The following is a 25814-nucleotide window of genomic DNA, read 5'->3' on the forward strand; positions in this document are numbered from 1 at the left end:
TGTTATGTGTCGTGTCATGCGGTATAAACTCAAAGGCTCTAACTAAAACCCTAGACAAGCTTCTTCTGTCTCACGCTCTACCTCTCGTGCTTTGCTTTGCAAGTTTAGTGTGATAATGGCGGCGGAGAGGAGATCGGTGATTACTCTCGGAGGAAAAGGATCTTCATTTTGTTCTTCCTCCGTTTACAAGGTCGCTTCCGGCGTCGCTAACGTTCGTATCGACTCTTCTGCGATCGAGAGACTCTCCACTAAACCCCTTCCGTTGATCAAAGGAAGCTCCTTTAGTATCCCCGAAGAGTTAACCAACGAAGAGATCCGAGCTTCTCTAGCTGTGCTCTTAAACAAGCTTCTTTTGGCAAACTCCGGTTCGGTTCGGTCTGTTCTTCCGGTTAAGATAATGGAGATTCTGAATTCAAAGGATGAGACTTTCGAGTTTGGTGACGTGGTGGAAGTGACGGAAGGGGAGAGTGTCGTGTTGGAGAAGTCGTGTGCCACGTTGGTTGGGATATGTTCGGTTATAGATCACAAAACGACGGTTTTGTCACAGATTGTTGACTCTGTTGCTGCATTGAGCTGTGAGGCTACTAAAGGTGATATCACTTCGTTTAGCTCGTTGGATTCTGGAGATGGGTTTGGTAACAAAGACGCGATCAGTGTCGCTGGTGATCTCAAGGTTTTGCTGAATGGGTCTAAAGCTGTTGGAAAGTTTGAGATCGAAGAGATTTCAAAGATACCGAGGATTCATGGGAAGTTCAGAGACGTGGTGAGGAGCGTGCACTCGGATGCTCGGGTTGAGTTAAACTCAGGAGGTGGGAACTCTGGAGTTGGAGTTGGTGAGGCTTTGGGAGCTACGTTGTCAGCTTTGTGTGTGCCGATTAAAAGGTTGGGAGAATGTTCGTTCCTTCGTGCTAAGCTGTGTTTTGAGTCCATTGTAAATGAGGATCTGAGGAAACTGCTGTCGGAAAGGGGTTGTGTTGAGTATGAGAATCTGAAGAGTGGTCTTAAGTTAGCTCTCGCTGAAGAGGATCCCTGCAGATTAGCTCATAAGTTGAATGAGTGTTTGGGGATTGTGTGGAGAATCATTGGTTTGGAAGCAGCTACGGCCTATATTGCACTTGCTGGTGGAGACTTGTTTGCAACTAAAGAGGAGTCGAAGAGTGTAGATGCTGAGAAAGAGGTGTTGAAGAGAGATAAGAAAAAGAAGAAGAAAGCTGTTTTGGGGAAGGGGACAAGCGTAGTTATCGAGTTTATCAAAGAGAGATTGGTGAGTAGTAATGAGGCAGCAAATGGTGGTGACCAGGTGGAGCAAATCTTGGATCTTTATAATCCGGAGAGTCGCGGTTTCGATGACTTGTTGGCTAAAGTGAAAGAGATTGTAGAAAGTAATGAAAACAGGAGACTTCCTAAGCTTCCAAAGGTAAAAACTGTGAGATCACACCATCAAAGTGTTAGGGGCCTTTGAGTGTAATCTAATTTCTTCATTTGTTTGATACTGCTATTGATCAGGGTACTCGAGATTTTGCTCAAGGAAAGATGATAATCCGAGAAAAAGCATTTTCAATCATACAGAATGTTTTCAAGAAACATGGTGCAACTGCACTTGACACTCCTGTATTTGAATTGAGAGAGACACTCATGGGGAAGTATGGAGAAGACTCAAAGCTGATCTACGATCTTGCTGATCAGGTTAAAACTTACCTGCTAATTTAAAATCTGTTTTTGTAGATAATGATGTTAAAATTTAATTGCAGGGTGGAGAGCTATGCTCTTTAAGATATGATTTAACAGTTCCATTTGCACGGTATTGTGCTATGAATGGTATCACATCGATCAAAAGATACCAAATAGCAAAGGTGTACAGAAGAGACAATCCATCTCACGGGAGGTACAGAGAGTTTTATCAGTGTGATTTCGATATCGCTGGTTTGTCTGAACCAATGGGACCTGATTTCGAAGTCGTCAAGATTTTAACTGAGCTTCTTGATAAACTCGAGATTGGAGACTATGTGGTGAAACTGAACCACAGAAAGCTGCTTGATGGGATGCTGGAGATATGTGGAGTACCAGCTGAGAAATTCAGGACCATATGCTCGAGTATCGATAAGTTAGACAAGCAAACATTTGAGCAAGTGAAGAGAGAGATGGTGGAGGAGAAAGGTTTGTCTTCAGAGGTTGCAGACAGAATAGGCAGCTTTGTCAAGGAGAAAGGAGCTCCTATGGAGCTGTTGAATAAACTGAGAGAAGAAGGGAGCGAGTTTTTAGGTAACAAGTCATCGAAAGAAGCTCTTGATGAGTTGAGTATAATGTTTGAAGCTCTAGAGAGATCAAAGTGCAGTGGGAGAGTGGTCTTTGATCTAAGTCTAGCTAGAGGTCTAGATTATTACACCGGGGTCATCTTTGAAGCCGTTTGTATAGGAGCTGAGGTTGGATCAATTGCTGCTGGTGGTCGATACGATAACCTTATAGGAATGTTTGGAAAAGAGATAGTCCCTGCGGTTGGCATGAGCCTGGGGATCGAGAGAGTGTTTAACATATTGGAAAAGAAACAAAAACTGGAAGAGAGAAAAACACGAGTAAGTTATTACTTCCCGAAGTGTTAATGCTCTTTTTTCTTGTTGTTGTCCTAAGATGTTTTTTTTTCTAACTTTTTTTTTGTTTTGTATGAATTGAGGTTGTTCAATCTACCGAGACACAGGTTTTGGTAAGTATAATGGAGGATAATAAGCTAGGTGAAGCTGCAGAACTGGCTAGTCAGTTATGGGAAGCTGATATCAATGCAGAGTATCTTGTGAACAAAAGGAGAGGAAAGCATTTTGATCGTGCTATGAGCACGGGTTCTGAGATTCCTTGGATGGTGATTGTAGGCAAGACAGAACTCAGTGAAGGTGTTGTAACATTGAAGAAGATCCTCAAGGGAAGTGAGGAGGAAGTTAAAGGTGTTCCTAGAGACAGTTTCGTTGCAGAACTGTTGAAACGTCTCTGAGTTATTAATTCCCTGAAAAGGAAACACATTATGTTGTATTTTTATTTTTATATCGAGTTTTTGGTTTGTACCATTCTGATGATGACTCAAAATCTTATGATTGGTGTTGTTGGAGATAAAAAGTGACAGATTTTAAACTACTTGAGATCTGATCGATACAAAATATGAAACGGTCTGAAAAAAACACTTAACAATAGAAGTAAAAGTAGATGACTTAAAATAAAATAAATAGATTAAAAGATTCATACTTTTTTGTAACACTCAAAGATTCATACTACTAAAATAAAAACACAATATAAACTCATTCAAATCATCTCAACATTTTTTTTTTTGTTCTTTTGATCAAACCTTGCATTCACAAATCTTAAAAGAGTTATGCACCAACTGGTGCTACAGAGTAAAAACGGATTTAATCCAATACATAAGTCCTTCTACTAGAGTGAGAACACATTAGGCATTACCAATCGTGTGTCAACATCAAATTTACGGTGCATGTGAATTTTCTCAACCATAAACAGACCAATAGGTTCCTCAGGCTTCAGAATGTAGAGAACGTGTAATGTGCAGGAAGAATCTAATAATCTGACAAACATGCAAGCTTGAACATTACAACGTAGCCAAACGAAGCCGAATCATCATATAACGGAAAACTCTAGTTGAACTCAGTAGAGACTTACGTTGAAATATATACACACTAGGCATCTTCTCATTCTTAATTTCGTAGTAGAAATACACAAATAATAAATTGCAAGAAATAAAACTTCTTCAGAAACATAAGTTACCAAGAAAATAGTCAAAAACATGGTCAACAATAATTTCTTTAGTTACATCTACTTCTACAACCAACAAACTAGCAACCTCATATATGATAATCAGAAATGCAATAATAATAAATAAATAAGTACAAACAAACAGTAATTGTAGTTAGAAAGTTCAAGCAAAAGATCGTGGAAGCTCAATTAAACAAGCAACAGTTGGTTCAGAAAGAAATGAAATCTTATAAAATTCAAATGTTGTGAGTTTCCAAACCGTAAAAACAATTAGTAGAGGCAGAATCACAGTGAAAAAAAAAACAATTCAATGCCAATGAGAAGAAGAGCCAATTCAACTACGACTAACAGTGAAATAACTATATAATATACACCAAAATATACGTCATCCTTCCTTCTGTGCCATTGACAGTTTCCATAATACGTTCGTCAAAAGATAGGCCTAAAATGTTTATTAATATTTAGAAGATTAAGCCCACAAATGTGTAGTAGGATGAATCCACTCACTGCGGCCATTTTATTTGATCTTTGCTTTGGTATAATCACACAGAGAAAAGTAATAAACTCTTATAGCCAAATCTTGAATTTTATCTCAGTAAATAAGTTTGTACATTGCTCTATCTTTCATCACCAGGGAAATTGCAAATTAAAGAAGGAAATAGAGAACAAAATTAAAAAAAAAGTTATCGGCATAGCTCAATGGTATCAGAACTGAGCCAATGCGGGCAAAACTTCCAAGGAAGGAATAGTTAAGAGCTTATTTAGAGCACAAGGTCAGTCTTACACGAGCTCTCCTCCTGCCACGTGCTAAACACTCCCATCTTTCTCTTCTTAACAGGTACCACGTGATCCGCACGTGACACCGGCTCCAGACCTAAAGTTAGATCAAGCTTGATCTCACCGGAGCCTTGTACAGCCGGCGGCGAGAACGTCATGACCTCCGAGTTATTGCTCTCCGTTTCTTTGCTCTCTCCCTCGTGAGGAGCCACCACCACTTCAGACTGGTGACTCAACGACGAGTGGTGACTAGCCTCTCCGCCGCCGGATTCCGCCGGTTTAGCAACGGCGGCGACCCGCTTTGCCCGGCGAATTTTCCCCCGTTTCCGATCGGTCGATCCAGCAGCTGCTGCTGCGGCGGGGGAGTTCTCGCCCTTAGAAATATGTCGGATGTCGTACATTTTCAGCGGCGGACCTTGCCCGCTCGTCGCCGCATCTGTGGCCATCTCCGTGATCGGTTCACCTTTCATCACCGCTTCCACGGCGGCTTGGCACAGCTGCCAGTTTCCCGACCATAGCAAACCCACCGAACCGTAGATCGGGTTCACAATCCTCCCGCAGGCTTCATGCAACAACGACCGGAAAATCCCTGGAACATTTCAGGCAAAGCCCGTTAAAACAGCCGGCGTAATCAAAACAGTTACGGCGAGTTTTAATATGGAAAATAACTAACCAGGACGAAGGTGATCGGGACCGGCGTTGATGAGGTTCATGAGTCCAGCGCGGCCATAGAACTTGGCGAGAAACACGGTTGCGTTTGCTTGCGCTTCGGGAGATTTGATCCAGCCCAAACACGGTCTTATACTACAATCATCACTACACCCTTTTCTAAGAACTCTGCATCCATTACAGCTCATCCGCATCTTTTATTTTTCTGCTAGTTTTCAATTTTCCCAAGAGTAAACAGCTGATAGAGTAAAACAGGATTTGAAGATTAATTTGGTTCGGTTTTGTTAGATTTGTGGGATATTTTGTGGGAAGTGGTGAAGGAGATTCAATGATTATATAAGGAAGAGATAGCTTTAAGGGATTGAATACGTTGACAATAAGCCCCTGGATTTTTGGGAGCTGAGATATAAAACCAGGGAAGAAGAGAAAAGACAAAGAAAATGAGATAAAGAGCTGTTTTTCTAAAGACAAAGGCTGTTTTGTCCTTGTCTTTATTTAATTTTATTTCTTTCTCTTCCATTTTCCCCCGCCGCGGTTTTTTAATTCCTGGTTCAAAGTTTCACTTCTTGTGTTCCTTCCCCAAGTTTTGTTTCATGCACACTCTCATCTCCCACGCGCGTGTCCTGAAAAGAGTGATCAGGTGATTGGTGGATAAATTAAACAATCTAAAATTTCGTATCTACGATTGATTTGTACCAAAACATTTAAATACTAAATGTAGATAATGTGTGGATATAAAGTTATAAAAACCATGGAGTAGCATAGTAGATTGAACTTCGGGCCAATTAATAATGTATTTTGTTACAGATAATAAACTATTTTAGATGGATTTTGCGTATTTTGTAAAATCGTGTACACTTTAAAATTGGTCTAATCATGATGTCTCTGTTCCTCTTTATTAAAAACTGTGATAAATGGGAGAGGTCGTGGGTTTAACGCACGCGCGTCAGAAAGTTTGGTCGAATCGCCACATCTGAGTCAGATGGGATTTGAGTTATTTGAGGAAGCTGGGCCCACCCTTAGCTCCTGGTTTTCGGGAAAACAATCCCGTGTCTAAATACTGCTTTATAATCTGTCCGAAAACTAGTTCTGGTTTCTGGTTTTGATCTTTTCTTCTTTGTGACTGTGGGCGGATCGTGTCGCCGACGGTTTATTTAAAACGTCCTCTAAAACAGCGTAATCTTTTTTTTTCTAATCTGTAATGACCTTTAGTGTAGTTTAGACAACTACTGTAAAAATCAGCGTTGATATGTTTAACAACTTTTTAACTAATCTCAATATTGTGAAACCTTGGACATTTTCAGAATGTGATTTCTCACATACTATATTTTTACAAAATCATTGACTATATTTAAAATGAAATTAATCTTTTGTAGACTTAATTTGAATAAGAAAAGTAGTATAGATTTTGTAATTATTGAAACTTGATTAGGTTACCATATATAACATTTAACAAAAAGAAATAGAAAGCATATGACATTTATGTATACTGCTGCTGCTGCATACATGCATCATCAGGTGTTATAATCTATTATCCGCTGCAACCACACGTAGTTCTGGTTTGATGGTTTTTGGCTGAGACTTTATGAGTTTCAAAACACGATAAATTAATTAATCAAAACCTAGTTTCCATTGTTTCAATTAGTCCATATGAGTCCACGGCACAACATCGAAGGAAACTTCGTCGTTGAATAGACCGTAACTCAGTAACTCGTAAGTGTTACGTTACGAATCTTCTTCGCACTTCACCGACGGACAACTCCATATCATTCATATTGTCTATACGTACGTGACAAGTGAATTAGGCTCCGATACAGAAACTTGTTTGAATAATACAGAGCATTCATATTTATGAAATTTATCCAAGTTACATTTTACAAAGATTGAGAATCTCCATAAAGAAAAAAACGTTAATATACAAGCTTTTTACAGACAAAAAGAAAAGGAACAAAGACTCCAAATTGGTTTTAATATGTTACAACGAGACTCAATATAACACATCTTTGTTGTTACCGTTATATATATATACACAAATATTGACCTCAAAGTTAAAGAAAACTGTGGTCAAAGGCTTAACTGGTGATGTAGACTGATCTTCAAAGATAAATATAGTCTTGATTCTGGATTTTATTTACACTTTGTGAATCTCTGTTCCTTCTTCTTTGTTCTTCTTCTAAGCCATGGCAGATATGTTTGAGCTTTGGCGGTCCCTGTTTAAGCAGTTGAACCCTTCAACTCTGACAGCTGCCGGTTTAAGCCCGTACTTCACTCGACCACCACAGCCCCCTCCTTTGACACGAGATGGCGATGGAGAAGGAGATGTGAGGAATGTTGAGAGTGAGGGTGAAAGAAGGTTGAGCTTCTCATCTCCAAATCGTGCATCTTGAGCTAACGGGTTTGATGCTCTGCTTGGGGGAGACCCGAGGAAGAATGGAGGTGATGAAGCTACACCAGACAATGTTTCTTCCTAAAGAGAAAGAACAAGACAAGAGAAACAAAGTTTAGATCAGAAGACACAATAATAGCTATAAACGGAACTACATAGCTACGAGTTGAAACATAGTGAAATCAAATAGACAAAGCACGACATTAAAAGAAAAGAGAGAAACCTTTCTACGAAGGATGTCCAAAAGCTCTGCCCCGGCTTGAGAATCACATACATCAGCTGCTCCTGGTTGACTGTTAAATCCCATTAAAAAAAACAAAGTAAAAATTCAGCATTTCGTTTTTTTTTTTTGTTTCTTCTGGAAAATTAAATATATGATAATTGTGGGGGGAAAAAAGACAAAAGAAATAAGCTTTAAGATACCTAGAATGTGATCTCAACGGATGAATAACGTTATTGGAGAGAATGCTAACGCGACGGGGCTTAGGACAAACAACAGAAGAGACAGGAACAACAAATCCTCTGGACTCGTCATGGGAAGACATGAAGGCGTTCTGCTGAAGGTTGCAATGATTCATCTTCTTTGAACCACTTTTATCCACAGAAGAACGCCTAACCCTGTTTGCATCACACAATTACACAGATCATACAAACAAAATTAGTATTATTTAATCTCAAAAATTTCAAATGAAGAAAAGGGAATATACTTGGTAAGATCGTAACAATTCTCCCAAACTTCGTCTAGTTTTCACCCAGATCGAATTTGAGGGAAGCGAAGAAAATTCGTTGTGGGAGGGGGGAATAATTAAGAAAAACGGATCATTTCTAATTCAGAGAGATTTAGATTTTGTGTATAAAAAGGATGTTCAAAAACAGAATAAGCCAACGAATACATTTGACCAGAAGAAACCAATTTTCATAGAATGTAAAACGGGCAAACAACACAGACGTATTGACTGGAGACTAAAAACATAAAACTTTGACAAGACCCAAAGAAAACCGAACAAGATAAGATAATTTACAACGAAATAAAACGAACTTTGATCTGTCATTTCCGCCATTAACGGAGCTTGAATAAGAAGAGAGAGAGAGAGCGAGTACCTTGAAGAATTTAAGACGAAACAGCGGCGATAAGGCTGAGCGAAAGAGGAGAATCAGAGCGGCTGTGAAAGCACTTTATACGATGGCCAAAAGAGAACGATGTCGTTCCAAATAAAATGATATAAAAATTATCGACCTCGTTAATTCGTAATTATATATTAGTCGCACGTCGTTAGTTATTACAAAGAAACCATCAAAACCGTTTCCCTTATTTTTTACTAGTTTGTTTGGTCTGAATGGTCCAATCGTTGGTCGCAAACCGTACATCCCAAGCATTTAAGCAAAGATGCTAGCAAGTACCACCAATTAGTCATTCCATTAGCTTACAAAATTATTCTATGATTGTGACAAATTATTTCATTCTAATTGATAAATAAACCAATTCTCATACTTTAATGCGAATATATTGGGCCAAATAGGACAAAACTAATATTTATTCGACCTATCCCTTATATAAACCTATTCACAGCCCATTTTGAGTAATGCGAATATATATTGGGCCATGAGGAGATTAACGGCCCATTTAAGTAATAGGATCTCGATAGAAACCCTTAGTATTTAAACCTTTGCTTACCAGATTGTATCGCCTCCTCTGAACGCGAAGCTCTGAAAGCCGGAAGCTGTTAACGGTAAACCTTCTAGAGCTCTTCGTCGTTGTCAACTGGTACGCTTCAAAATACGATTCTCTCCGATCTCATGCGATTCTGTTTGCGTTTTGGAAGCTAATCGACGTTTTGTCTTAATCTAATTTGACTCTTGTCGGGAGAAAGTTGTTAGCTTTAGTGAGAGCTGTTATCCTCATTGGTTTGATTAGTGTTATAATTAGTGTGATCTGCTTAAAAGACATTAGCTTTTGTAATCAATTGAGAAATGTAGATCATTCTCACTAGCGAGCTAAGAGTTTCTTTTGATTTAAAGCTATCAAATTTTTTATTGGATTATTGTTTCTGTGTTTAAAATTGTTTTAGAATCTGCAAAGATGTTCTCAGCTCAGAACAAGATCCACAAGGATAAGGGTGTTGCACCAACTGAGTTTGAGGAGCGAGTCGCTCAGGTTCTTGCTTCTTGTCTTTTTTCTCTTAATCTTGCAAATGTTTTTGTTTTTTTTCTTAATTTAAAATGTTGTTTCTTTATTCCCAGGCTTTCTTTGATTTGGAAAACACCAACCAGGAGCTGAAAAGTGACTTGAAAGATCTCTACATCAACCAAGCTGTGTAAGTACTCATTTCTAGAGGCTGCAACGGTCTTAACATGGGCTGAGATCTCTCTTTCTGTGCAGTTCAATGGATATTGCTGGCAACCGCAAGGCTGTTGTGATCTACGTCCCGTTCAGACTGAGGAAAGCATTCCGCAAGATTCATTCCCGTCTTGTGAGAGAGCTCGAGAAGAAGTTCAGCGGTAACGATGTTATCTTTGTTGCCACCAGAAGAATCATGCGTCCCCCTAAGAAAGGCTCTGCTGTTCAGAGACCGCGCAACAGGACTCTCACATCCGTCCATGAAGCCATGCTGGAGGATGTCGCTTACCCTGCTGAGATTGTTGGAAAGCGTACCAGATACCGTGTTGATGGCACCAAGATCATGAAGGTAAGAAAAGCTTACACAATTCTCTTGTTCTTTCATTTGCTTTAGTCTCTTATTAAACATGTTTTAATGCCAGGTGTATTTGGAGCCTAAGGAGAGGAACAACACTGAGTACAAGCTTGAGACTATGGTTGGTGTGTACAGGAAACTTACAGGGAAAGATGTAGTTTTCGAGTACCCAGTCGCTGATCCTTAAAAGGAGATAAAATGCTTGTTTCTTTTTTTTTTGTCGGATAGTTTTGGTTCTGTGTTGGAAAGATTTTCTTGTTTAAGTTGCTTCGCACTCTTCCTCAATTTTCTGTTCAATAAGACCTTTCTTCTATATCTTACAGCATTCACAGTTTAACAAACATCGTCTCAAAAAAAAAACAAATCGAATTTGTAATTTATTGGCACATAAAGTGCATTGACACAGTTTGATACATTCACTGAGAGAAAGGCTTGTGTGTGTAGTTTAAACTATAGAGAATACAAAAACCTATTGTTCACTCCTGCTCTGTACAGCTTCAAGTCTGATGAAGACTTCAATTGAATCTCAGTATCTGCAGGCACAAACAGAACATCTCCCACTGAAACCTCATCTGCAGAAGCGTCTGTAGACATTCTTCCTTCACCATGGATTACAAGCAGAAGAGAAGGACCTGGCACAGAGGGAAACACGGTCGAGGCTCCAGAGGGAAGATCACAGATATCAACTTCGAATTCCTCGAAAGGCGGGAGGTATCTAGTAATGTATGGTCTAATCCTTGTTCCCTTTAGGATTTCAGGAAAGCCCTGAAAACACCAGAGATAAGATAGCACTCAGTAACCAAAATGCAAACATTTTTACTTCTTGGTGAGTTTGGTTTTAAGTTGTGTAAGGGTTTACCAGTTTATATGTGAGCATGGAACAAAGTGATTGGATATCCAGAGGCTTGGAAGTGAGACCAGCTCTTACTACATTGTCTGAAGTCGCCATGACCTCAATGCACTCACCGAATAAGTATGCATGAGGCTCGTTTGCACCGAGGTACAAGGCTTCACCAGGATTGAGCTTTATGTAGTTGAAGAAGAACGCAGATATGACCCCTATATCATTTGGATATTGCTTCTCTAGCTTCAACACCAGCCGCTCCTTTTCTGTCAGATGGCGTTCCTGCATTAAACCGCAAGGGTAGGCTTCAGGCAGTGACATTTAACAAGACAATCTGTCCGAGGAGGAACCAACAGAAATAAGATGGCTGACCTGACTCTCCATGTGCAGACGGCGTTTTAGTTTGAACACAATCTGCTTTGTTGTGTCAGGTCCTGCAGACATCAGCAGGGTGAAGATGGTTCGGACAGCAGATTTAACTTTCTCCTCATCATGTTCACTGATGCAGAAGACTTGGTTTGTTTCTTCACTCCCAACAAGTTCTTCAATCTCCGGAATAGCACGAATCACACTCTTCAGCTCCTGGAATATTTGTACAACAACAAACTTAGTTAGCACTCATTTAAACTATTCTTATCAAGAAAATTAGATGCACAGACCAAATAAACACGTGTTCTATACTTGTCGAAACTTGGAAACTAAGTGGGCCATTGCAAAGTTTCATCTTTATATTAAATAAAACACACAAAAACTTTGAGGAAGATGAACAAAGTGATAACATAGCAGCAATTTTACCTGAAGAGGTATAAACCCACAAAGAGCCTCGAACTGAGTATAAGCCAATGCCATCTCTGGTTTGTGATTGTCATCTTTGTATAGATTGGGATGAGCTTTATGCATTTTCTTTGCCAAAACCTTATCCGGATGTGCTTGAATCGACAATGGCCTCGCCACCGACAACACCTACCAAAACAGTAAGAGATTCAACTCTCCATCAGACCAAACATCAAAAGCAATTAAAAAAACAGAGAACTTTGTGAAATTACTACAATGTACCAGTAAATGATTCAATTCTCTCTCAGACCAAACATCAAAAGCAAATAAAAAGCAGAGATCTTTGTGAAATTATTACAATGTATGTTACCTTGAAGAGAAAGGGGAGATCGCAGCCCCATTTCTCCAAAACCCTGTCTCCAAGAGACTCAGGGTTTTCATTAATCCACGATCTAAGCGTCACGCCACTGGAGCCATCAGCATCCTCCTCCAAGTAACTCGGACCCGACTCGTGAGTCCCCATCCAAAGCTCCGCGTACGGCCTCTTCGTCGTCGAATCGATCCGGTCATCGCAATTCGCCGTGTAAACCTTATAAACGAGCGAATCCGACCCGATCGTGCCCCAAGCGTAATCCTTTACGGAGCATTTCAATGGGAGAAGACGCCGTCGACAACCGCCGTTTGCCTTCACGACGGTAGCGATCTCCATTACGCCGGAAATGAAGATCAACGAATCGAAGATGGTGGTTGCTAAGCTCCCATGGAAGAAGACTCAATTGCGAGTTCCCGCAATCTCGTTGATATTTTTTTCTTTTATAAAACAGAGGAGGGTGTGATTGCACAATCGAAAGTACGAGGTTCAAAAGGGGAATAAAATATAGATGTGGGGGTTGAGATGTTTAAACTTGAGGAGGGTTGATAACTGACAGATGTTATGATAAATCACGTGGTTTGCCGACGGAATTTAACGTCGTTCATGGGTTGTGGGCCGTTTGCTAGCTGTCCACGTTCACTCTCACGATGACCCACTCCACTCTCACGTCTGATAATACATTTGTAATTTACAAGCTATAATAATTCCAAATTAGGTCTTTATATAAATTAAAGACATAAGAATATAATAATCAACAACACGAGGGGAAAAAATAATATAGCGTTAAGGTTGTATCTTTAATTTATTTATTTAAAAATAATCAATTTAAACCTGGAAATCTTTTAGGTGATGATTGTTTATATGGTTTTTGGATTTTAGTTTTTGGTTTTTAGTTTTTAGATTTTGGTTTTTAGTTTTTGGTTTTTGATTTTACTGTAGATTTTAGATTTTCTTAAAACTTGAATGGTAACATTAGATTTTGGTTTTTGTTTTTCAAAGTAAAATAGATTATTAATAATATTTATTTTGAAAACCATGAAAATACAAAAGTTATTATTATCACTAAAAATAAACAAACTTATATCAAACTTTCAAAAATATATTATAAAACAAAAAATAATAGCTAAATTTTAAAATACATTTAATTTTATATCTTGAGAAAAATATACAATTAGTTAAGCTTTAAAACAAACTATTAAATTTAAGTTGTATTTAGAAAATATGGTCAAACTTAATAGAATTTATGCAACTTAAATATTACAACATAAATAGTAATAATTGAATTTTCAAATTACATGTCTAAAGTGTTGATTAATAACTTGGACTATTATTCATTTATTTTTTGCTATTAATTAGTTTCAGTTATATCACTATCTATTAAATAAAAATGTAATAAAACAAAAAAAAAAATAAAAAAGTCATCGGCTGCAACTGGTTTTAAGTTACAGGAATATGAGGAATAGGATGAATTCAAAAAATGGAATACGAGTAAATGGAACAGTAGCAGTTATAAAAATAAATGGAATGGAAATATAAATATCTACTTAACATGAATGGTAGTTATTTGCAGGAATGTAGTGGAATGAAAATAGATTTATTTTAAATTAAATAAAAACTTTAATTAACATAAAATTCTTATTTTATTTTCCATTCCTTACATTCACGAGACTTTTTGTTGCTGAATGTTTTTCAACTACATTCCATTGCATTCCACATATTCCATTCCATTTCATTCCATTCCATTACATTCCATTCCTTGCATTTTATTTTTAATTCATCTCAAATGGTAACATTTTTTATGGAATCTTCATGAATGACTCATTCCATACAATTCTATTCCAAAATATGTGCATTCAGTTGCAGCCATCGTATCACATCTTTACAAAACTGAAAAATGATAGATTTTGGTTTTTGTGTACAAATGGGTAGTTTTTCCAAAAACTAGTTTTCCTAAATTTTAGGGAATCCATTTTCTCAAAATCTTGATTAGTTAATAAAGTAGTTTTTGAAAAACAAAAACCAAAAACTAGTTTAGAATCTGTAAAGTAAACGTCTTAAGACATTCAAGAGCAAAAATAATAATCACATCTTGTTTTTTAATAATGAAGGGAAAACTTTTGGTTCATTAAGTGTACTAGGTTAGTTTGGGCTTTCAATATAACCCATTAAAATATCATGGGCCTAAAACTTTTAATTTGATCCGACATTTGTTCATTATCCTATTTTCTACCTCATTTTGATGTAAAATATGGAATGAGGATATAAATGCTCTTAACTCTCTTGGTTGTTTGTTTTTTTGTCTTGAAGACTTGCATCTTAAAATGTCTTTGATTGCCTCCTACTACTTATCTAGCATTTCCACCCTTCTTTTACTATTTTGTAGTTTTCATCCGAATATATTTATTTACATTAATACTCATATTCCAAATTAGGTCCTCAATTTAAGCTAATACATTCTAATCATATAATACGTATACGTGATTATTTATTATTTAATTATAATTGAAATCTATATAAATTAAAATCAATAAGAGAACTTGAAAAATCTAAAATAGTTCGTAGACACGAAAAAGCTCTATTAAACTTAACTATTGGCCTATCATGAATCATTTTTTGCTGGTTTTCATGTTTTCTTACAAGAATTTGTGTGGATTCTCATGTTGACGCAAGATAAATTGATTTAATAAGGTTCTTTTGTTATAGGCGAGGATATGCAAAAAGTAAAAGAGTGGGGCATGAATTAACAAGTTTGTCAAAATCGAATTTATTATATGTTACTCCATTTTTTATATATGACGCTTTAGGATTATACACATAAATTAAGAAATATTTAATTTCTAAATAAAAACATTATTAATTATTTACCTAACCATAATTTAACCAATAATAAAATAGAAACTATAATATCATTGGTCATCTAGCATTAATTAGTCATAAATTTTACATAAAAAATTGAAAATGTCAAATAATTTGGAACAAAAAAATCCTCTAAAACGTCATATATAAAAAAACGGAGGGAGTATATCATTATCATTAGATTGATATTGTTCGGATTCAACATTTTATTTATTTTCACGCCGTAAAGTTATATGTTTTTTTTTCAAATTTTAGTATTATTCGATTTTTTTCACCACTTAAATCCTAAATCAGAATTGGAACTATGCATCAGTGGTCTCCTCTACTAAACTCTAATGATTTCTGATACTAACTTTCAAAAACCTAATAGAAATTTTCTAATAAATAGAGAAATATTCGCATAAAAGAAAAGAAATTAAAAACTACGAAAGAGAAAGATATAAAATATTTAAAATACTATGTGATTTATAAAAAAAACTTTTGAGAAAGACATATAAAAAAATCTCTAAAAGATTAGAGAAAAGTCAAAAATATGAAATTCGAAATAACAAAAAAATCAAAAAGATTATAAAATTTACCAAATATTTTTTAATTGTACTAGCTTTACTCAACAATCAAGCTCTTTACTTTCTTTGATTGTGCACTATTTCTTAGTTTAGTTATAGAAATTGTTATTTGCTTCGTCATTTTCCTTATATTTATGCGATAAAATTTTAGTATTTTCTCGAATTTGAGTTTCATCAAGTTTTATTAGAGAGTTTTTAATACATTTTTTTAATTATTCAGTCTTTTATCAAATAAAAGTTACACACTGATTATTCTTAAAATAGTTATAGTTTCACAGCTTTAAAGCCTCTTTTACCAGATGCAAGAATCGCCGGTAAAACACGATCATTGTAAACGTGGACGGTGAGAAACGAGTTGATGCGAAGATGCGCCGCATCAACTTGGTATGATTTTATGTGAATGTTTTCAATATCCCATAAAATCATTTTGAAGAAACTATCCAGAAAAACATAGAACTATTCACAAAAATAAAAGTATTTTAAAAAATATGAAAAAGAAAGATATAGAATATTAAAATATTATGCAATTTAGAAAATTTTTTTTTGAAAAAGGACTTAGAAAACAATTTCTCAAAAACAAGAGAAGAAACAAAATAATGAAATTGTAAAAATCGAAAAGACTATAAGATTTTCTAAATATCTTCTAATTGTACTAGCTTTACTGAACAATAAAGCTCTTTAGTTTCAGTGCTTTGTGCACTATTTCTTATTTTAATTTTGAAAATTGCATCTGATTCGTCATTTTCTTTGTATTCATGCCATAAAATTTTAGTATTTTTTCGAATTCTAGTTTCATCAAATTTCTTAAGTTTTAATTTTACCAAATTAACAAATTCGTCATTTCACGCCGCCGCTTAGGCCTGGACATCCGGATCCTCGGGTCGGGTTCGGGTCGGGTCTTTCCGGATCCGTGTCCTGGAGTTTTGGACCCACATAGGTACTTTAAAAAATTCGGGTCGGGTCTTGTCGGGTCCGGGTCGGGTCGGTTCGGGTCCATTTTTCTCGTACCCATTAATACCCAAATTTTTTCCGGTTCTTTAATGTTTTGGGTCGGGTCCAAGTATTTCGGGTCCATGTTCGGGTAGATGGCACATTTTCGGGTTGGTTCCTGATTTTTTTCGGGTCAGTTCTATATATTTTTGGTCTAAAATATGTGTTTCGGGTGTACTTGTACCCATGAATCTTTAATTTTACCCGACCGCCAAACTTGAAATTTTGAAAACGAGCAATAACCATAAGAAAATACAATCTGAAAACCTGCAGTAGACCCGAAACACATATAAAGACTAATAAAATCTACTAACTTTTGGTTCTTAAAATACTCGGGTCCCAGGTCGGTTCTAGACCCGAACCTGCTACTCGCTGGTCCTCCATCTTTAAACCCAATAGGGTAAAATTTTCGGTTCCGGTTCTGGACCCGAACCTGTATTTTCGGGTCGGTTCCAGGTCGGGTCCTCGGGTCCGGATAAAATGCCCAGGCCTACCGCCGCTAGATCTACTAGAGTGTGTTAATGCAAAATTTTGAATTATTCAACCTTTTTATCAGATAAAAGTTGCATAACCTTTTATTCTTTTTTTTTAAATTCTTACATTTATCAATTATATAAACATATATTGATGTCGGTTAATAATGGCTTCAAAGAAGTACAAGGTTTAATTTGTAAATAAAGTGAATTAGTGGGAAGAATTACAGCTGCTATTTCGATAAAAAACAAAGTGGGTCAAAAGTGATTGTTACTGTCTTAAGAATTGGGATGAATGTTAGATTGTTCTCTCTCCGTAGCATTCGCTATTAGTACAGTTGACTTGATCCACTGATCCAGTTAGGGAAAAGTACTCCGGCAAATATTCTCTCGTTTCCCGGCACCGGCACCGATGCCGGTTAATCGTCAATTTCTCGGGCGGCGAATCTAAATTAAATGGCTGTGGATGCTGCGTATCTGATGCAGTTTGTGGACGAAACCTTGTTTTACAATCGCATTGTTCCGACTTCTGAGCCACCTCTTGGCGGCGAAATTAGAATTGTATTAACGAGTATGAGTTTTATAGTTTGGGCCTTCAGATATTAGCCCATTACAATATGATTGGTCCCAGTACTTTTAATTCGTTCAGACATGCGTGCGGGCACGTCATCTTCTCTGGACTCAACTCTTTTGTTTTTTCCTTGTCTTGGTGTACCACTTCCACTAGCATTTATATTCCCCCCCTCTTTCTTTTAGTATTTTCAGTTTCACCCACATATTTTTTTATTTACACTAATTTTATTCAAATTCCTAATCGGCTCCACTTTTTAAAATATTACATGTTAAGCGTAGTTTGACATGATAGTGATCATCAATTTAATCACTCGTTGAAATCTAGAATAAATTTTATAAAAAATTGAATACTTGAAGATAGTAGCAGTCATAGTCATAGTATTTTTCAAAACGTGTCCTAGCACAAATCTTGAATTTTTATACTCCTTTTTGTCAAACAAACGTTGCATACTTTCTTTATCCTTACAGTTATTAATCATAAACCAAGTGAAACAGGTTAGTAGTCGCTATTTAGAAGTACAAGGCTTAATCTGTAAATAGAACAAAATATAGGGAAGAATTACAGTTATTTCGATAAAAAAAAAGTGGGCCAAGAGTTTCAATCAGAACTGAGTGTCTGAGATCTGAATGAGTTTTGATTGCTCTCTCTCTCTCTCTCTCTCTCTCTCTCTCTCTCTCTGTGACATGCATTATCAGTACAGTTGACTCGTTCCAGTTCAGGAAAAGTTAAAAGTGAAAAAAAAAAATCACTCCGGCGAATATTATCTCCTTCCCCGGCACCGATTCCGACGAATCTAAATTAAATGGCGGTGGATGCTGCGTATCTGATGCAGTTCGTGGACGAAACATCGTTTTACAATCGGATTGTTCTGAGTCACCTCTTGCCGTCGACTCTATGGGATCCATTGCCGCATTTCCTCCAGACATGGCTCCGGAACTACCTCGCCGGAACCCTACTTTACTTCATCTCCGGCTTTCTCTGGTGCTTCTACATCTATTACCTCAAACTCAACGTTTATCTCCCCAAAGGTGATTTGCTTTTATTACCGAACATTAGTGATTACTTCGATTCTGTTATTGTCTGATTGGTTCTTGTCGGAATTTCAATTTAAAGAAAAGTTTTTTTTTTCTTTGGTCTGAATCTACTTTGTCTTCAGATGCTATTCCGACAAGAAAGGCTATGCTTTTGCAAATCTATGTGGCAATGAAGGCGATGCCTTGGTACACTCTGCTTCCAACTGTATCTGAGTATATGATCGAAAGTGGTTGGACCAAATGTTACTCAAGAGTAGGCGAAGTCAGCTGGATCCTCTACTTTGTTTCAATCGCGACATATCTTGTTTTAGTCGAGTTTGGTATTTATTGGATGCACAGAGAGCTTCATGACATTAAGCCTCTCTATAAGTATCTCCATGCCACCCATCATATCTACAACAAGCAGAACACACTTTCTCCCTTTGCCGGTAAGTATTATTCAGTTTCTTATACTCTCTAGTCTATGTAAGAATGTGGCATCTAACTTTATTACGTTTTTTTTTTCCAGGGCTTGCGTTTCACCCACTAGACGGGATACTTCAGGCTGTACCGCACGTGGTTGCTTTGTTTATAGTGCCGATTCATTTCACAACCCATCTAGGTCTTTTGTTCATGGAAGCGATATGGACAGCGAACATCCATGACTGCATCCACGGTAACATTTGGCCTGTGATGGGTGCAGGGTACCATACGATACACCACACTACTTACAAGCATAACTATGGTCACTATACCATATGGATGGATTGGATGTTTGGCTCTCTTAGGGACCCTCTCTTGGAAGAAGTTGACAACAACAAAGACAGTTCCAATAAAGCAGAGTGAGCATGCCCCGTTTTTTCGTTATGTCTTCTTGTGTTTTGCTTGTTTGTTCAAAGTTTCAAACCTTTTACTTCATGTGTCTCTCTCAACCTTTCCAATTATATGCTTAGAAACATTGACTGCACATTTGTTGTCTTGTTTAATTCAGGTAAATGTTTGGTCTTCAAAATTAAATGTTGTGGGGGAACTGCCAATAAATATCTCACCGTATATAGTTTGCAGCAAGAAATTTCAAATTTGGAAATTTAAATCCCAATTCTGGATGATGTGGTTATGTCTAAAAGGACACTTATTTGTTTGTTGTTATAGTGTGTTCATTTGCCAAGTCCGGTTCGTGTAGTCTTGTTAGCCTGTTCTTAAGTAAAGAACGTTGGATTATGACCAGTTTAAGGTCCGGGCCTATCTACTCTTACACGTTTAAAATAAGCGCAGATTAAATGGTTCTAGCTGGGCCAGAGTGGACCGGCTAGTATTAGACGTACCATAACCAAGGACTACGTTATTCAACATATAACTGCGTAATGAGAATATGATATAATTTGAGGTGATGTTTTTTGACGAATAATTTGAGGTGATGGTTCTGTAGATAACTAATAAATGCATGGAAGAACTAGCTTACTATACCAAGGAACAGCATGTGCACATTATCATAACTCACAAAGCCTCTCTGTCATCTACGCAGAGATTCTTTCTCTCTCAAACACTCATAAACACATTATCAGCTAGAGTTTGACTTTTTTTTCCCCGGAGGAAACATGGCGTCGAACCATGAGTTTCTTGCTCGGTTCGTCGAGGAGACAACGTTTTACAACCGGATGGTTCTGAGCCACCTTTTGCCGGCGAATCTATGGGAGCCTTTGCCACATTTCCTCCAAACATGGCTCCGGAATTACTTAGCCGGAAACTTACTTTACTTTATCTCAGGCTTCCTCTGGTGCTTCTACATCTATTACCTCAAACTCAACGTTTACGTCCCTCAAGGTGAGTTTATTTTTTTAGTTTAGTTTTGACCTCTCTTTTTTTTTTTTATGAATCTACAATATTCTTCAGATTCTGTTCCTACGAGAAAGGCAATGATTCTACAAATATATGTGGCAATGAAGGCTATGCCTTGGTCCGCACTTGTTCCAACTGTCTCTGAGTATATGATCGAGCGTGGTTGGACCAAATGTTACTCTACACTTGATCAGTTCAACTGGTTCCTCTGTTTGGTTTACATCGCGTTCTATCTTGTTTTAGTTGAGTTTATGATTTATTGGGTTCACAAAATGACTCATGACAATAAATTTCTCTATAAGTATCTCCATGCAACCCACCATATGTACAACAAGCAAAACACTCTCTCTCCATTTGCTGGTATGTCACACTCTCAAGAACTCTTTTTCAAACCTGCTTGCCTTAGGAGTTAAGTAGTTAACTGAAACTTAACTCCAAATTCGAGAATGTCGATACTAGAAACGGTCGGTCTATAAACTTGGTTTTAAGATTCCTGGACTTCCAACTTAAAATTAATTATCGATAAGTAGATTGGTCTAGTTCTTTTATATATTTTTTTATGTTTTATCAAAACTTTTGATGCGAACTCTTTCTTTAGAGATTAAGTTTCATAGCCTAATAATCTCCATAATTTCAATAATTGATAATATATAACATTGCTTGAACGTTTTTTGGATATTCAGGGCTTGCGTTCCATCCACTGGATGGGATACTTCAGGCAGTACCGCATGTGATAGCTCTGTTCATAGTGCCGATACATCTCATAACACATTTGAGTCTTTTGATTATGGAAGGGATATGGACAGTGAGCAACCATGATTGCATCAATGGTAACATATGGCTTATAATGGGTGCAGGACACCATACCATACACCATACAACATACAAGCATAACTATGGCCATTATACCATTTGCATGGATTGGCTGTTTGGCTCACTAAAGGTTCCTTTAGCTGAAGACGACAGCTTTAATGAGAAAGAAAAGTAAGAATGTTCAACGTACACATTTTTGTTGTTGTACTCGTTAGTCTTAAACCTTTGTAATATCACTTTGTTGGAATGAGAAACATGATTGCACTATTAGCTGCAAGTTTCTGACTTGTCTTTAAATAATACTTAATATGGTAAGTACAAGGTTGATATATATAGATGCAACACTAGCATCTATAATAGGCAAAGTTTGTATTTTTCAGTTAAGGTAAGAAATCTAACAACATAAAAATACAGAAAATTAAAGGTATAAAATATAGCCAAATATACGCTTTCATAATCAACTAGTTCTTGACTTCTTGTAGATGGGTCACATAGAAAGCATAAATATTGTCAATGCTCCCCACTTGTGTTGAATGGGTTGTCCCACAGAGTCACTGTGTCACAGATCTCTATGCCTGCACATTTAATATTGTTATGGCTCCTTTAACCACTGCGATGTTTAAGTGTAGACTTTTCTCAGATCAGAAGAAAACCAGTTAGGTGGGGCAATGACATATTTAGCTCACCATAAGAATGAGCTGTGAAATATAGAATCACCAAGTCATTATTAGAAACGTTGTCAATGAATTTGATGCTTGATGTTTATAACAAGTAATTGCGTTTTCCCTGGACAGGTTATGAAGGTTTCTTCCACAATCTTGATTCTTGAATAATTTTGGCGAGGCTAAGATATGAAAGAAATACTGAAGCTGAAAGCTTACTCTTGTTTAGTTACTTGTCATATGGTTTAACTGGTTAGACCCCGGTTTACGGAGTTGGTAGTGGTTAAAACTGTTGGGATTAGTCGAAGCATAATTTAGGCCCAATAATTTGACAAAACAATGGGTCATATTATATCATTCGGCCCATGGGCCTGTGAAAAAAGCAGCGAAAAATATCTGAGTGTGGCATTGACGTAAATAAAAGAGCACCTGAAGGATATTCTAGAGAAGAAAAATAAAAGTTGCATACATACACATGTCCATAGCTCGATCATCACGCCCACCCAAAAGCTTTTGTTCTTTACTCATCAAAACCTTCACATTTGTCACAGTCTCGTAGCAGCAAAGCAACATAGAAATAATCGACCTTTGGGATCCGTTGTTATTCTTATTTAAATCACTTTCATCTTCTTCGATTGCTCAAGTTTGTTAGAGAATAAACTAAGAGAAGAAAATGGCGATGGCTATGAACCGGATCGTAGTTTTGCCTTCTTCATACGCCTATCGTCCTCATCAAGCTCGTGGATCCAGATCTCCCATTGCTTCTTCGATTCGCTCCGCTACTACGTGAGTCTTTTCTCCCTTCATTGTCGTAATCATATGTTTCGAAATTTTTGCTGATCTGTGTGTTTCTGGATTGAGTGTCGATAATAAATCTATGTTATTACCAATGTTCAAAAAATAGCTAAGGCTGTAACTAGTTGGATTAGCAACTAGGCGGATTATTTGGAACCTAGGCTGCGGGTTTAACAAATTATTGACTGAATATATTGTGTAAGATTTTTAGATCTAATTATAAAATTAGTTTGATGAATTACTAAGATATATATAAAACAAAAAAAAAATAGTTAAATTTGTGGATTTGTACTAACATTATTAACAAATTTAGACTAATTTAAATTAAAAAGTAGTCAAATTTGTGGATTTGTACTAACGTTATTAACAAATTTAAACTAATTTAAATTAATTTAGAATGGCTTAAACCGATTTAAAATAGCTTAAATCTTGTATAAATCGAATATTTAAAAAAAAAAACCATTTCGGCTCGCATCGGTTTTTAGGACAGATTTTTAATATCATGGTTATTACTAATTCATCGAGGAAAAGACATATACTGTCTGAAGCTTATTGGTGTTTTTTCAGGATTGTTGTGTGTAGTACTGATAAGTCTATTTTATTTTCATCAGTCGCTCAAGTCCTGAGTTTGAAACTCTATTTGGTTTAATTACAGAGAGGTTACGAACGGAAGGAAACTCTACATCCCTCCACGAGAAGTGCATGTCCAAGTGAAACACTCCTTGCCGCCACAAAAACTCGAGATCTTCAAATCCCTAGAAGGGTGGGCTGATGAGACCCTCTTGACCTACTTAAAACCCGTCGAGAAGTCGTGGCAGCCGACTGATTTTCTCCCGGAAGCTGAGTCAGAAGCGTTCTACGACCAAGTCAAGGAGTTGAGGGAACGGTGTAAGGAGCTTCCCGACGAGTATTTCGTGGTGCTCGTTGGCGATATGATCACTGAAGAAGCGCTTCCGACTTACCAGACCATGTTGAACACGTTGGATGGTGTTAGGGACGAGACGGGAGCTAGTCCTACTCCTTGGGCGGTGTGGACCAGGGCGTGGACTGCTGAAGAGAATAGGCATGGGGATTTGCTTAACAAGTATCTTTATTTGTCTGGGAGAGTTGATATGAGGCAGATTGAGAAGACTATTCAGTACCTTATTGGTTCTGGAATGGTAAGCTTCTCTGATTTGTATTCTATGTTTCTCATGTATGATTAAGGCCTGCGGGTTCGGGTAAAATTTTGCTGAATTGAACCGTAAAAAAGTTCAGTTCGGTTCGGTTCTCGGGTAGTTCCGTATCAAAAAATTTTACAGAAATTTTTGGTTTAAAACTTTAAATTGAGTAAAACTAAAAAAAATCGGTTCAGATTTTGATTAGTTCGATTATTTTGATTCGGATTTTGGTTAGTTCGGTTCGGATTTTCGGTTTATATTTGTACAGTTTGACTTTTTTTAGAAAATCTAATTAACCGAACCGAAAACCAATTTTTTTTTTGAACCGAGAACCGATTTTTTTGTTACCGATCATCTGAACCGGAAACTGAACTTTTCGGTTCGGTTAAAAATCCCAGCCTTAATTAGTTATATATGATTGATATTGTTTTTATCTTGTTAGGATCCAAAAACTGAAAACAACCCTTACTTGGGTTTCATCTACACATCCTTTCAAGAAAGAGCGACCTTCATCTCCCACGGAAACACTGCCAGACACGCGAAAGATCTTGGAGATTTGAAACTTGCGCAGATATGCGGGACCATTGCTGCTGATGAGAAGCGCCACGAGACTGCTTACACCAAGATTGTGGAGAAGCTCTTTGAAATCGACGCTGATGGAACCATCTTGGGATTGGCTGATATGATGAAGAAAAAGATCTCGATGCCTGCGCACTTAATGTACGACGGCCAAGATGATAACCTGTTTGAGCACTTCTCAACCGTTGCCCAGAGGCTTGGTGTCTACACCGCCAAGGACTATGCTGATATTCTGGAGTTTCTTGTTGAACGGTGGAACGTTGAGACTTTGTCAGGCCTTTCTAGTGAAGGACACAAGGCTCAGGTACATTACCATCATAAAAGTTGTGATGAAACCTATCAGCTTATGAAGTCTCTCTTAGTAGGTTTCTTCGTCATGAATATAATATACTAGCTGGACGGCTTGATCTGTTTTGTGTATTTGATCGGGGACATGAACTTGAATTCTGACTCTGTCCTTGCCTCTGACAGGACTTTGTATGTGGATTACCTGCAAGAATCCGCAAGATTGAAGAGAGAGCTCAAGGAAGAGCCAAAGAAGCAGCCAAAAACGTACCGTTCAGCTGGATATTTGGTCGGGAGATTAGGGCTTAAGTAAACATCTCTCTCTCTTTCAAATGATCCCCGAGTAAGCCGCCATAAACATCTCCACCGATGACGTACCAGTCTTAAGACCTCGAAAGTTCATTTGAATAATGTTTTGTTTTATACAGAACACTGTAGATATAGTTATGTTTCTTGTTTTGAGTTAGTCGAAGACCATAAAATGGTGTTTTGAGTGTTCCTAACGATAATGTCTGGTTAAAGAACAAAGACTTTAAGAGTTTGTTCTTTTATGTTCTATTCTCTTTTTGTTGTATCAGTACTAAAGCTGTTTGAGTTGTTCTCTCATAAGCAAAGAATGGTTTGTAATTTAAATCTCTTGTTCAAGTAACAACTAAACAAAAGTGACCGTTTTAACAAAGATGAAACTTAAAAAGAACGTTTTAATACAATTGAAACAGAGTAAAGTCTTATTAGATGAAACCATAACTGCAAACGCACAAATCTTCTTTTTCTTATGTTACTCTCACATTAAAAGAAGAAGAAAGTCTCTGTACCTGATTCTTCAGTATTGTATTGGTGCCTTAGAACAAAACACATAGTGAGAGAGAGAGAGAAAGAGATGAGAGGAGCTCCAAAACGAGCATTGATATCACTTTAATAAAGCATTCTCAACTACATA

At 37.1% G+C, this 25814-nt stretch overlaps 8 protein-coding genes across 9 annotated transcripts; 5 read left to right on the forward strand and 3 right to left on the reverse strand.

Moving 5' to 3' along the window:
* Nucleotides 1–100: 100 nt before the first annotated feature.
* LOC125576102 (histidine--tRNA ligase, cytoplasmic-like) lies at nt 101–3123 on the forward strand. The gene is made up of 4 exons (XM_048735460.1): nt 101–1417; nt 1507–1686; nt 1752–2573; nt 2672–3123. Exons 1-4 carry the CDS (start codon nt 116–118, stop codon nt 2981–2983), a joined length of 2616 nt encoding a protein of 871 aa, XP_048591417.1. The 5' UTR covers nt 101–115; the 3' UTR covers nt 2984–3123.
* Nucleotides 3124–4310: 1187 nt separating this feature from the next.
* Nucleotides 4311–5656, reverse strand: LOC106387289 (LOB domain-containing protein 41). The gene is made up of 2 exons (XM_013827120.3): nt 5204–5656; nt 4311–5119 (listed from the first exon to the last, which is right to left on the reverse strand). The coding sequence occupies exons 1-2, from the start codon at nt 5391–5393 to the stop codon at nt 4515–4517; spliced, it is 795 nt and encodes a 264-aa protein (XP_013682574.2). The 5' UTR covers nt 5394–5656; the 3' UTR covers nt 4311–4514.
* Nucleotides 5657–7071: 1415 nt separating this feature from the next.
* LOC106387288 lies at nt 7072–8705 on the reverse strand. Of its 2 annotated transcripts, none has more exons than XM_048740375.1 (4): nt 8687–8705; nt 8009–8202; nt 7809–7878; nt 7072–7666 (listed from the first exon to the last, which is right to left on the reverse strand). In XM_048740375.1, exons 2-4 carry the CDS (start codon nt 8161–8163, stop codon nt 7373–7375), a joined length of 519 nt encoding a protein of 172 aa, XP_048596332.1. In that variant the 5' UTR covers nt 8164–8202; nt 8687–8705; the 3' UTR covers nt 7072–7372. The 2 variants fall into 2 exon arrangements, with proteins under 2 accessions (XP_048596332.1, XP_022544178.1); XM_022688457.2 differs by lacking the exon at nt 8687–8705 and adding an exon at nt 8293–8454 and having other exon boundaries at nt 8009–8203.
* Nucleotides 8706–9263: 558 nt separating this feature from the next.
* Nucleotides 9264–10593, forward strand: LOC125577777 (40S ribosomal protein S7). The gene is made up of 5 exons (XM_048739705.1): nt 9264–9350; nt 9655–9740; nt 9827–9900; nt 9966–10272; nt 10346–10593. The coding sequence occupies exons 2-5, from the start codon at nt 9666–9668 to the stop codon at nt 10463–10465; spliced, it is 576 nt and encodes a 191-aa protein (XP_048595662.1). The 5' UTR covers nt 9264–9350; nt 9655–9665; the 3' UTR covers nt 10466–10593.
* Nucleotides 10594–10630: 37 nt separating this feature from the next.
* LOC106387286 (mannose-6-phosphate isomerase 1) lies at nt 10631–12686 on the reverse strand. The gene is made up of 5 exons (XM_013827115.3): nt 12267–12686; nt 11918–12085; nt 11495–11704; nt 11138–11404; nt 10631–11043 (listed from the first exon to the last, which is right to left on the reverse strand). Exons 1-5 carry the CDS (start codon nt 12603–12605, stop codon nt 10729–10731), a joined length of 1299 nt encoding a protein of 432 aa, XP_013682569.2. The 5' UTR covers nt 12606–12686; the 3' UTR covers nt 10631–10728.
* A 5681-nt stretch (nt 12687–18367) lies between these two features.
* Nucleotides 18368–19968, forward strand: LOC106366810 (delta(7)-sterol-C5(6)-desaturase 1-like). The gene is made up of 4 exons (XM_048740738.1): nt 18368–18756; nt 18885–19190; nt 19271–19583; nt 19733–19968. The coding sequence occupies exons 1-4, from the start codon at nt 18531–18533 to the stop codon at nt 19734–19736; spliced, it is 849 nt and encodes a 282-aa protein (XP_048596695.1). The 5' UTR covers nt 18368–18530; the 3' UTR covers nt 19737–19968.
* A 213-nt stretch (nt 19969–20181) lies between these two features.
* LOC106366813 (putative Delta(7)-sterol-C5(6)-desaturase 2) lies at nt 20182–21670 on the forward strand. The gene is made up of 3 exons (XM_013806473.3): nt 20182–20565; nt 20635–20940; nt 21264–21670. Exons 1-3 carry the CDS (start codon nt 20340–20342, stop codon nt 21566–21568), a joined length of 837 nt encoding a protein of 278 aa, XP_013661927.2. The 5' UTR covers nt 20182–20339; the 3' UTR covers nt 21569–21670.
* A 900-nt stretch (nt 21671–22570) lies between these two features.
* Nucleotides 22571–25507, forward strand: LOC106366809 (stearoyl-[acyl-carrier-protein] 9-desaturase 5, chloroplastic-like). Its single transcript, XM_013806470.3, has 4 exons — nt 22571–22841; nt 23506–24010; nt 24453–24893; nt 25061–25507. Exons 1-4 carry the CDS (start codon nt 22729–22731, stop codon nt 25181–25183), a joined length of 1182 nt encoding a protein of 393 aa, XP_013661924.2. The 5' UTR covers nt 22571–22728; the 3' UTR covers nt 25184–25507.
* The last annotated feature ends 307 nt before the right edge of the window (nt 25508–25814 follow it).

Source organism: Brassica napus, chromosome A1, assembly GCF_020379485.1.
Source record: "Brassica napus cultivar Da-Ae chromosome A1, Da-Ae, whole genome shotgun sequence".
In the NCBI taxonomy this organism is placed as follows: Eukaryota; Viridiplantae; Streptophyta; class Magnoliopsida; order Brassicales; family Brassicaceae; genus Brassica; species Brassica napus.